General features: G+C 32.9%; 1 protein-coding gene and 1 pseudogene across 4 annotated transcripts in view; both read right to left on the bottom strand.

Moving 5' to 3' along the window:
- Nucleotides 1–1204: 1204 nt before the first annotated feature.
- Nucleotides 1205–12849, bottom strand: part of HLTF (helicase like transcription factor) — a 50082-nt gene continuing 38437 nt past the window's right edge. For 2 of the 4 annotated variants that reach the window (XM_032408482.1, XM_032408483.1), the window contains exons 20-26: nt 11997–12187; nt 10139–10264; nt 9714–9826; nt 9196–9376; nt 5812–5892; nt 3258–3428; nt 1205–2415 (exon numbers count right to left, since the gene is read on the bottom strand). In XM_032408482.1, coding sequence (XP_032264373.1) covers nt 3276–3428; nt 5812–5892; nt 9196–9376; nt 9714–9826; nt 10139–10264; nt 11997–12187 — 845 coding nt within the window. In that variant the 3' untranslated portion in view covers nt 1205–2415; nt 3258–3275. The remainder of the gene's footprint in view (nt 2416–3257; nt 3429–5811; nt 5893–9195; nt 9377–9713; nt 9827–10138; nt 10265–11996; nt 12188–12849) is intronic. The other 2 variants (XM_032408484.1, XM_032408485.1) reach the window with 1 other exon arrangement.
- Nucleotides 8358–8516, bottom strand: LOC116635335 (annotated as a pseudogene).

The raw sequence follows: 12849 nt of genomic DNA, 5'->3' as shown, positions 1-12849 counted from the left end.
TCCACCAACCTAAGAAATCATTTTGACATTTGGTAGCCTTCTAAATAAAGTTCCGCAGCCTTAGTTATTATAAAGTTTTGGACACCTGGCTGAGGTTAATGGAGGTGGCCTGTGCCATATATACTAAATTATAAACATTATTAAAATGGTGTTCCTTTCATATAGAAATCAGTTTTCATAAAAAGTAGCAATGGGTTTAAATTTGTCAGAAAACTCTTGATCAGGAAGGTTGAATAGGGAATTGGAAGATTTAAACATCCCACATTTTAATCAAAAACTGGTAACTCATTTGCTCTTTCAAATGGAGTAAATTATTATGGGTTCATATAGAAGACTACTCTCCCTTATTACATACAAGAAATATGAATATATTAACAGGGAAAGAAAACATTATCTGCTTACAAGGTTTCTAATCAACAGAGTTTCCCCTTTGAAGTAGGCAATACTGCAGGGAAGCATCCCAGTCATTATGCACAGCTACCAGTTTCTGGCTCTTCTTATTCAGAAGTACCACACAAGTAAGGTATCCAATTCCAGAATGTAGAACTTGGTTACTACATACTTACTGATGAATGAGGGAAAACAGTATTACACCTTTTATAAGTATTTTAAAGTTAATATAGCTAAAAACTTAGAGTTAAACATCTGAGTTATTGTTAAGCCAAACATATCTGTCCACATGTGTTTAATGAATCTTCCAAATCCTAATGAATAGAATTTTGGCAAGTACTATAATGAAAAAAAAACACCAATGCCTTTGACTTCCCCCAATAGAAAACATACACTGCCTGAAGATGATAATTTCATTGGTACTCACTAGTAATAAACACAAGATATTTTCTTGATTTATTATTCTAATCCTAGATTAGGGCAAAATCTACAATGCAGAGTGCTATCTATAATAAATATCACTACACGTAAGTATTATTGCATCTCCTTTTTTCCTGGTAGATGCGGAAAATAATTGGAACCAGTGTTTTAGAAGATCAAGTCACTTAACTTTAAAAATATATACACTCTGATTTCTAAACAAATTCAGCCAAATTGAGCAAAATAAAAGAGGTGGTAAGAATAAACTTGTTACTCATAGTACTTTTTATGTACTGTCAGTGAAAAACAATTGTGTAATATAGGTATCTTCACAGAAGTGTGAGATTTATAAAAAACTTTCAAAGAAAAAGTCACAAAAATTATAGCACAGAAGTGGATTTTTAAAACTTTATTTATTTTAAAACAAAATCCAGTTTGAACCACAAAATTCAGTTTGAACCACAAGTGGGATACAATGTCTTCAAGATACTTCTAAAGCTATTATTCTACATAATGATGAAACAGAATTAACAGCAGAGCATAATACGAACTTTTCATTCTGGTGGTTTATATATATATTTCCTTAGGATGAATTAAATTTGTTTAACACCATTTAATAGGACTGTACAAAAACAGGTATTTTTTAAATGACTTGCCAAATTTATCATTATGTTTAAAAACACAAGTCTATAAATGTTAGGTAAAGAGGCAAGCAAAGTCTTTTACAGTGAGTTTGCAAGGCTTTGCCTTTGTAAGCAAGAAGAGTATATATCTCTCTTTTTTTGCTGAACATTCTTTTTGTACTTAATCTCATGGGAGTACTGGTAGATAGAAATCCACATAGTATATTTCATGAGATTTTCATCAACCTGATTTTTTTTGTGTAATGCTAGTTCTACAAGGTAAAGAAATTCCAAATTGCTCCTAATGCTAGTGGACCAACCCCAAGTTATTATTCCACTCTTATCTGTACAGAAAGGTCTGTTGATCCTTTTACCCAGCCCTCTGCCTTACCTGCAGCCAGAGAGAAAAGGGGCTGGGAAGATTCTTGCTGCCTAATACACTGCTCCCTTGGAGCAGGAGACCGGGCACAGGGAGGGGAGAATTTAGCTGTCGATAGATTCAGCACATAGCTCGATGTATGCCCTAGAACACAACACTGCCTCCAAGCTTATCTTTAAGTCATTTCTTAACACTGTAAGTAAAATGAAAGGTGTTCTCAAGTCTGCATGGTCAAACAGGAAGCTTCTCCTGTACAGTAATCTTTCTTTGGATTAAAAAGCTCCCCTTAAGGAAGGACACCACTAACTAACGTGATTGGCAAATGCAGAACTTATTTAAATGTGACTCAAAGAGTCATTTAGAATGCCATGGCAACTACCGTGAGTCTGATTAACCAAAAAATAAGAAAAAGAGGACTAATTTTATAGATAAATGTAGGGTGAATTACTGAAGTTCCAAAATCAATGTCTGATTCTAAACACAATAACAAAGAAATTTTTCCATTCAGGATTAAGATGTCTTTAAGAGTTGAAACGATTTTGGAGGTCATCCAGCCCAACTTCCATCCAGACAGATATCACGCCTCTCACATATAGTAGTCTTCTGAATTATAAAAATTTATAAAGTTATTTTAAAAAAAAAAGCTACATAAATAAAAATTATCTCTCTATATAGAAATATCTATTCAGCAATTCCATAATTTAAATATTCAAATTAAACTGGGTAGAACTGGTTCCTTCTCACCCCCAGACTGTATTTACACACTAACACACTGAATTACATTTAAACAACAGTACTACTTGACTAAAATGGAGAAAAATCGTATTCTAACACAGTCCCTATCTTTTCATAAACATAAAACTGCAAATCACATATGTGAATTAGATCTCAAACTGTTAAAAAAAAAAAAATTGTAAGTTAACCTGCTAACCTGGACTTCAGTCTCTTATTTAAGGTTTGATTCTGGAATGCAAATATGGTTTTTCAAAGTAATAAAATCTCTTGTATATAATCTATGTATTAATCGCTTACAAGGACTGTGAATCCATCACATCACAAATGGAAGGCTCTAGTGATTAACCAAATGTGTCCAACACAGAAAATAACTCTTTATTTGGTCAAAAGTATAAAAGGTTTGACCTTATTTGAAATATGAAAAAGCTGAGTACTTGAAAGATATATGAAAATACTCAGCAAAGACAATATGAAAAGCTGAATAACAAAGTAACTTTCTCAAAAATTATTTTAGGCCACAGTATATAACAGAACTTATTGCTATTTGAAATATCATTAAAAATAGGTTCATATATAGAAGAGACTATATATCAGTAATACTTTACTAATATAAAATGATATGCTCTTTTTAGAAGACATACTCTAGGTCTCATTTCTAAAACTCTATTTTCTGATTTCCAAAATTTCCATATATATCTAATCAAACTGACCTTACCAAATCCCACAAATTATAAATCAATTAAAGTTCTGATTTCATTAATTTTAGCTTGTTTCATTTCATTAGCATTTGTTTTTTTAGTTCCAAAGGCTCCAGCAGCAAGTTCTCTCTTTGTGTTTTGTATTTTCAGCATATTTTCTTCAACAGAATCCTTCACAATGAACTTAAAAAAAAAAAAAAAAAATACTTTTTGTCACAATATTTAAAATCTTCAATTAAAAAAAATGAAAATTTAAGATATGTTGAAATGTTGGTCCACTATAAAAAAATTTGCTTTCTTACAGTATTATATAGCTTTCAGAATTGGTCAATAATCTGTTAGAAACTGTTTAGCTGTCCTTTTTTTCTCAATATGCAGTGAGCATATTTAGAATATGATAGAATAACCAGAGTGAGCATTGCTTTCCCTCATCACTCAATATGGTTTTCTTGTATAAAGAATATGGTTGTAAGGCCATAAGTTACATCTTAAGAATAGCACCAAAACCAGCAAACTTTACAGGCAACTCTGTAACTGGAATACTTGCAAAATAAATTCAGCATTATATTTAAGTAGCCAAATGAGATTTTCCCAGAAATGCAAGAATACGCCTTTACCTGGTTTAACTTAATATAATGTGGAAAAGTTAAGAATAGAAAAAAGTTAAGAAAAAAAGCATCAATAGATGCTTAAGAAGCATTTCTGATAAAAACCTTGATAAAGTCTTCATTAACCTATAAATTAAATGTCCCTCAGTCTTAAGTGTATCCTCTAGAAACTTACCAAGAACAATGTAGTCACAATGTAAAACAATAAAAGGAACAGTTCAAGAATGATTACTATCACTACTAATAGTCAACATTGTGTAGAGGTCCAGTAACATACAACATTACTGAAATGCATAAAAGACCTAAATAAATGAAGACAGATACTAAATTCTTATATGGGAACACTCCTTATTTATAAGGAGTATTTATATATTTATAAAGAAGACCATTCTCAAATTAATCATAACTTCAATAAATCCCAAACAAGATTTCTTAAATGGGATCTGGTAACCTAAATCCAAAGTTCAATTCAAGAGTAAATAATTGTATTAACGAATTTCTAAAAAGAGGGGTAATGAGAGCACTCTGCCCTGCTAGATATCAAAGCATACTTTAAAAAACCATAGTAATTATAAGAGTAATATTGTCCTGGGAATAGGAAAAGAAATCAATGAAATAGAAACACAGAAACAAAGTCCGGAAAGAGACTCACATTAATATATATGAACTAGTTTATAATAAAAGTGACATTTCAAATCAGTAGGAAAAAATGATATACTTAAAAATTTTAAAGCTTTTTCATGAAAAAAGAAAAAAAACCCATCCAGTTCAAAGATAAGAGTTTGAAATAAACCATTTCCAATATACATAACAAAAAATTTAAAATCAGAATGTAAGAGTCCTTTATATTATAAAACTATATTTTGTACTTTATGAAAACTGGGCAAAAAAGCAATGCACAGAAAAAAATATTAACTGACAACAGATAAGTGAAAAATGAATATGCTCAAGGTCTTAGGTATACGTAAATTAAAAGAGCTCTTTCCTGACCATCACATAAGCAAAAATTTACATCATTCTCATGTATCATTAAGCCTGTTTTGAAAACAAAAGAATCCTAAATCCAGAATTCTATTTTTCTTTTTTTAAAGATTTTGAGAGAAAGAGAGCCTGGTGGGACGGGGGTGCAGGCAGAGGAAGAGAGAGCAGCAGACAACCCACTGAGCAGGAAGCCCAATGTGGGGCTCGATCCCAGGACCCTGAGATTATGACCTGAGCCGAAGGCAGACGCTTAACCAGTTGAGCTACCCAGGCACCCCCAGAATTCTCGTTTTCTTAATCAATCCTGAAGAAGTACTTGTATATAATACAATAATGCTCATTATGGCACTGTTTTTATTAGCAAAATATTAGACTGGCTAAATTATGATGTATCTATATATGGATGTTAAAAAGAATGGGTTTTGTAGAGTCATCAAATTCACAGAAAATAGAAGGGCGGTTGCTGAGGGCTGAGTTTTGATTTGAGATGAAAAAGTTCTGGAGATGGATGATGTTGAAAATTACACAACAATGTGAAAGTATGTAATGCCACTTAAGTGTACACTTAAAAATAGATAAGATGATAAATATTGTTATGTGTATGTATGTTTTACCACTATATGGGGAAAAAAAATAATAGGTTTTATATGTACTTATATGGTAGTATACTTATATGGACAGTCCCCAATATATACTGTTAAGGGGACAAAGTATGTTGCAGAATAATAAAGTATGATCCCATTTACCTTAAATTTTTTAAAGGAGAGATACATACAAGTGAATCTACGTAAACGTTGAGAAAGAGACTTTGAATAACATGTAAAACTATTGATGGTGGTTTCCTCTAGAGATTAAAGCTAACCTTTTTTTGTTCTGCCCAGTTCTACTGTAATCTTTCATAATATATTCATGCATTATTTGTATAATCTTAAAAATCTCGTCAACCTAATTTTAAAATAGATGGCTTAAAAACTCACTTTTGTGATGATAACTTCTTGCTTCTGGCCAAGTCTATGGCATCTGTCAAAGCACTGATCTTCAGCAGCTGGATTCCAGGCCTAACAAGAATATGAATTGCTTTATTACCACCCTGATCTGTAAGTGTTCTGCACAAATCCTTTCAGTATTACTCATTAACCTTTTACTGACACAAATTTTTTGACTGAATTCAGATACTGTCATAAATGCTCTGGGAAAAAAAAATACACCCCACCCTCAACTATGATAGGCAGGTATTCTCCCCCATCAGTTCATTGCACTGCTTCTAGTATCTAATACAGTGCCTGATACATAGAAAGCACACAGCATGAGCGATTAAGTAATCAAATAGTATCTTTTTCTATTTTAAAATTGATCTATGTCTGTTAACAAAGGAAAAAAAAGGTTACACATCCTCTTAAATGACAATTTATATCAGAAAAGATATGTAATTGAGTCTATGAGAAAGTTTTCTCCCCTTTTCATGGTCTTTTGATTCTTTTTCTTTCACTTTCTTCCATTTGTTAACTAAAAGCACAAAAAAAGATTTCAGGAATAATCAAAAGTCCTAAAAATTAAAGGCTTTGTTGATGTAATTTTCTGTATCTGTATTTGAATGTTTGACTTCAAAATTGAACTAAAATAACATTAACTCATTAAATACAGGCATTATCATGGGGACTGTTTTAAAGTGAAGAATAAAACAATGAAGCAAAGAAAAAAAGCAAAATGATATAGATTCTCCAGTCTAGAAAGATAGGAGTCAAGTGACTGGGAAAGACTATCATGAACTATCAGAGTAGGGATCATTAAATTTTAAACTATGGGATGATTCTTAAAGGATGTTTAGGGCAAAAGAAACTATACAGCAAAACTACCTGAAAATGAAACAAAATAGCAAATGCATATGTAAATGACAAGTTTATAGTATGACTCATCCTCAGGCTGTTATTTTCTATTTAAAGTTCCTTTGATGGGGCACCTGGGTGGCTTAGTTGGTTAGGCGTCTGACTCTGGATTTTGACTTGGGTCATGATCTCAGGGTCGTGAAACTGGGCCCCACATCCGGCTCTGTGTTGGACATAGAACCTCCCCCAACCCCTGGCTCATACTCTCTTTCAAAAAAAAAAAGAATAATTAAAAATAAATTAAAAAATAAAGTTCCCACGAGCTCTAGGGAAAAGGAGATTTTACTATTGTTATAATTTGAGTATTGGGTGATATTTCATATAGAAGTCAGATTTTAAGAATATACTTAGCTTATGATTTTCTAAAACTGATAATCACATTTTATGCATATTCTGTATTTCACGATTGGATACATTTTGAAACCGTTATACCAAGAGCCCACGTAAATAAATGTTCCTTTCTGTTGTCTCTGTTTTATCTAGGAACCTTCTAGTGAGCTGACAGTATACATCTAGTATGACTACCAAGAGTCAATTTTTTTTTTTTTTTTTAAAGTAGGCTCCATGGCCAGCGTGGAACCCAACACGGGGCTTGAACTCACAACCCTGAGATCAAGACCTGAGCTGAGATCGAGTAGGATGCTTAACCAACTGAGCTACCTAGGCACCCCTACCTGGGATCAAATTTATCTCATGATAATATAAAACTGATAGCTTCCATTTTCACCAGTACTGATGAAGGAAGGTAATTAGCTTTATCAAAAGCCCAAAATCGAACATTTAAAATACATCTTAACTCTAATGCAACATTCCATGAAAAGGTAAAATATTTTCATGAGTAAACATTTTTTGATTCAATCTTATTTTCCTGGGACCTGGCTTTCATTTTAAAGTTAGAAACATTTGAAATGTTCAACAAAAAACAATTTACTATGAACTGCTAAAACATTCTAGAAGTTTTTTTAAATTACTAAAGAAGTTTTTTTTTTAATTACTAAAGAGTATAGTCTGTGATCAGCTTTATAATACTATATTTCGTACCAACAACCTTCTCTTTATCAGATACTAAGATTACAACAAAAGCAGCAAATAATTTGGGAATTTGTCAAAAAATCATCATCTAAGATTATCATGTTAGTTAATATAACAATATGCGGTTACAATGACTGTTTTTTATAATAACCATAAAATATTAAAACTCTAGCAAAGATTTAAAACTTCATCCACAGAACTAAGGCAAGAAAATACAACAGACCACTGCCATCCATAACGTTAATGTGAAATCTGTGAATGTCAAAATATGGTTCTGGTTGGTATTTTACTGTGGAAGTTACCCTCAGGTGACGAAAAAGCCCTGGTAACAGATATATCTATAAACTAGATAGCCTAACCAGAATAACTCAAATTTGTATCTCAGTGAACTTTGTTATGAAATTTTCTGAATTTCAGGTAACAAGCTAAAACTACAAATCTTCAATCTGTGAATCACAGAAATAGCAAATAGGGTTGCCTCTAGCCCTGACAGTAACCCAGTGCAAATTAGAAACTGAATTAGTCCAGAGTGCCTACAGCTCTTTGTGCAATTAGAAAAGGTGCCGCTCCTCTATGCATGCTTCTCTTAGGTCACAGTTTGGTGAGTAAAGTTCAGAGTGAATTTTAGTTCCAACTCTACAGCTAGGTCTATACTGTACAACTACAAGTGACTGTACTGTATTAGATGCTAAAATTTATCCAAAATATTCCATTAACGGTATTAGTTTCTACACTTAATCTTAGCCAAAAGGCCGAGAAGCGATACGGTATTAGTTTCTAAAACTGTGATGATGGACCACCTGCACCTGAATCACCTATGATCTATATAAAAATGCAGCCTCCTGGGTCTCCAAGAACTCCTTAATCTCTGAGGACAGAGGTGAGAAATTACATTTTACCTAATTCTTTGCACATTAAAACTTGAGACCATTAACATCACGATGGTAGCTACTTTGACTACCTATGTTTATAGCCAGATTCCGGGTGCATGTAAGACTCCCTGACACAATGTAGGATCACATTATTTGTTGGCCAAACCACTACACTAAAGCATTACAGTTAACAGAAACTAATTCTATATATAGAAGTAGAAAACCACAGCACAGAAATTAAAAACATGGAATCCTGGTCTGCATATTATTGCATGATGTTGGGCAAGTTATTTTACTTCTCTGTGCTTCAGTTTCCTCACCTGTAAAATAAGGACAGTAATAAAACCTCATAAGGATCCATCACAGGGATATCCTAGGGATACCGTGAGAATTTGTTGATACATATAAAGCACTTAAAGCCCTCGATACACATTTACTGAGTTATTATCTAATTTTAAAATTTGCCTAAGAATTTTCACAATCAGTTATAACTAGGAAGATATTTACCAAATAGTTTTTTTTTTTTTTTTTAAGTTTAATAACATACCAAAAAGTCTACAGAACTACTTACTGGATCCATTAAAAACACTCGAGAAGCTGCGGAAAGATTCAAACCAACTCCACCTGCTTTTAAGGATAGAAGCATTATAGTTGGAGATCCTGCTTCAGTGTTTTGAAAACACTGAATTGATTCAACTCTTTTCTTCTGTGCCATGGAACCATCCAAACGAGTAAACACAAATCCAGAGGCTCTAATGGAGGGACAAAAAAGATAAGTAACACTTTCCATACAATTTAAAAACATGTTAAGTAATTACAAATCTCTTCATTCAACCAATTCTTCTACTCATTTATTTTGACAAATCTAACCATCTACTAACGTGTCATGCTCTGCAGTCAACTTTTTTTCTGATAAATTCAGGACTAAATCTTTAAATCCTATGCTCCCGGGAAATATTCTGTATTGTGACTCTCATTTTAGATAGATGAAATGAATATAACTGGTAAAACATATTATTTTTTGCCATCCAAATCAAAACACTTACATAAAATCCTTTTACTCAAAGTGAGAATCAATACTGAATTTACCTGAGTGGTGTTTCTATTAAAGACAGGAATGTTGTAAACTGAGAAACAACTAAACTTTTTATGTTGGGGTTCTTCTTTCTTAAGTCAATCAGTGCATGCATTAGAGCATTAATCTGAAAAAAAAAAAATCAGGACACCCATTAGCTTCCATTTTGAATGGGCAAAATATATACAACTTTTTTTAATTAGGAAAAGAATGTTCCTGCCCCATTACTTCCCTAAAATGAAAAGTAAAAGACAACTAATGTTTTTAAAAATTAAGATTGAAAGAATGCACTCATAAACTGAAGCTCCTTTCCTCTCAAATTCACCACTAGAAATAAAAATATTCAAATGATAGGATTAAAAGCAGAATTATTTTAAGACATGGTATCTATATATAAATGTAAAACAAATACTCAAATATTTGCCCACGTGTATTTTACCTTTGAACTGGATGTCCATTCCATAGTAGACTTTTTCTCAGTGTCACACTCTAATTCTTCTGGAGGACATTCTAATAAATTGTCTCCATGTATATCATTTCTGCATAAAGGACATTTAGCATGTGGCTATATAAGAAAGAATAAGATAAGTGAAGTTTATGAGGAAAAAATATAAATTTACCTAAAATTTTTTAAAAGTATGGTAAAATTCTAAATCCTTAATAGCTAGCATTTTATTAGACTTATTAGAGTCATCCATTTGAGATAAATCTGTACAAGCTGAACTCCAGCTTGTTAAGTGGGACTGGGTAAAAAAGGGAGCAAAAGTATGGTATGTGATCTTGACTAACAGCAGGAGCTTGAAACAAGTATAATACAATTTGCCCTTGAACATGGGTCTGAACTACAGAGGTCCACTTATTTGAGGATTTTTTTTTCCAATAAATACAGTACAGTACTATAAATGGATATTCTCTTATGATTTTGTTATTTTCTCTAGCTTACTTTACTGAAAGAATACCACATATAGGGGCGCCAGGCTGGCTTAGTTGGAGGAGCATGCAATTCTTGATCTTGGGGTCATGAGTGTGAGCCCCACATTAGGTGTAGAGATTACTTAAATAAAAACTTTAAAAAGAATACCACATATAATATGTAACAAAAATATGTGTTAACTGCTTATGTTATCGGTAAGGCTTCTGGTCAACAGTAGGTGATTAGTAGTTAAGTTTATAGGAGTCAAAAGTGATATGCAGATTTTCAACTGCACAGGGGGGTCAGCACCCCTAGCCCCTGCAACTGTTCAGGGTGAACTGTACTATTTGCAGACAAGTAAAGAAACCATGAATAACAGTATCTTGAACCTAACTACAATATAGCACACTAATTGGAACTGTCCTTTAGAAGAAAAAAAATTTCCATCTGAATGGCTTATAAAGCTAGTCTAGACCTGTTAAATCCTATCAGGCTCATTCAAAGCAATATTTGTTGTGCCCATTCCTACCAAGACATGCTAATAAAATCTCTCCTAAATAACTATATACCAAATACCATTACAAAAAAAAAATTCTGAAACTGAACAATGTTTAAAGTCAGTATGGTGGGGTTACCTTTAGGAAGGAGGGAGAAGGTAACTGATTGGAAGGGGACACAAAAAGACCAGGGTAGTAGTTACATGATTGTGTTTACTTCATAATTCACTCAACTGTACAACCATGACTTGTGCATTTTTTTCTATATTATACCAATGAAAATGTAAACAAAACAAAACAAAACTCTACCTCAGCTGAAGAACTGCTTAAAGGATTATTCCACTTCAAAAAATTCTACCATACGTAAGAATCCAGGCTTACCTTATCTAACAGCCAATAAACAAACGTGGCAATTAAGCCCATCAACTGTGGCGAAGCCAAAGTGAGATGTGCTGTATGTGTACAATACCACCAGACTTTGAACACTTAAGTTAAAAAATCATGTAAATTATCTCAATAATTTTTATATTTTAGATATATTGGATAAATAAAAATTCATTAACTTCATCTATTTCTACTAGAAAATTTAAAATTACCTTTGTGTCTCACATTTTTTATCTACTAGACAGCAATGATCTCAACTCAAAAGAACTAGGATATTGACTGATCATGCCTCTAAAAGTGTACTGTCTTATGTTTAAAAGGGCTTAATTGTAAGAAATATATCACTATGAAACACTGACATACATAATTGACCATAAAACGTGCACTAGTAAATCCAAGTGCAAAACTCTTAATAGTCTGTTGGACTTGGGTTTCATTACACTCAAGACTGACTGGTGTACCACTCCATCAAACACTGAATCTGTACCTAGCATAAAACTAACCTGCTCATTCTGAATGACTTGGCAAATACAGGGTTTACAAAAGACATGTGCACAATGTGTTATGACAGGAACTGTTAAAGAATCCAAGCAAATTGCACATTCTTCATCAGAACCTGAGCTCAGAATTAACTTCATCTTCCTTATTAACTTCTTTCGTAGTTCTTCAGGTGTATCATTTCCTAGAGAAAAGGCTGAAAAATTAATTTCACAGCAAGATCTGTAATATGACTAGACAAGTTAATCTTCTTATATAGGGAAAAGTTTTGCTTGGGTAGTCTTTATTTAGGCTTTTTCTATCACAGGAAACAAGCATGATTTAAATTTAAAGAAAATTCAGGGGGGCCTGGGTGGCTCAGTCATTGGGCGTCTGCCTTCAGCTCAGGTCATGATCCCAGGGTCCTGGGATCGAGCCCCACATCAGGCTCCCTGCTCAGCGGGAAGCCTGCTTCTCCCTCCCTCACTCCCCCTGCTTGTGTTCCCTCTCTCGCTCTGTCTCTCTGTCAAATAAATAAAATCTTAAAAAAAAAAATTAATTTAAAGAAAATTCAGAAGCTAAAATAGTAGCTAACCCACATAATATACCTTACACAAAAGCATCATTACAATCTGCACATACTACCACAGAATAAAAGGCAGATCCAATTTGAAATGACTAAGAGTATCTATCACTGGAAATCCTGGAAGACATCACTATTATTCCATTTCATTGGTAAAAATTTTAAGTATATTCCACTTGTGTCCCATTCTAAAAACAATGTCCATTTGACAAATAAGACACTATAGGCCATATGAAAAATTTCATTCTGATTTAAATATCCCTAACAAATATAACAGTGTAAACAAATCACATCTA

Source organism: Phoca vitulina, unplaced genomic scaffold (genome assembly GCF_004348235.1).
Source record: "Phoca vitulina isolate PV1807 unplaced genomic scaffold, GSC_HSeal_1.0 scaffold10, whole genome shotgun sequence".
In the NCBI taxonomy this organism is placed as follows: Eukaryota; Metazoa; Chordata; class Mammalia; order Carnivora; family Phocidae; genus Phoca; species Phoca vitulina.
Note: the sequence above shows the minus strand (reverse complement) of the source record. Positions and strands in the feature narration are given on the sequence as shown.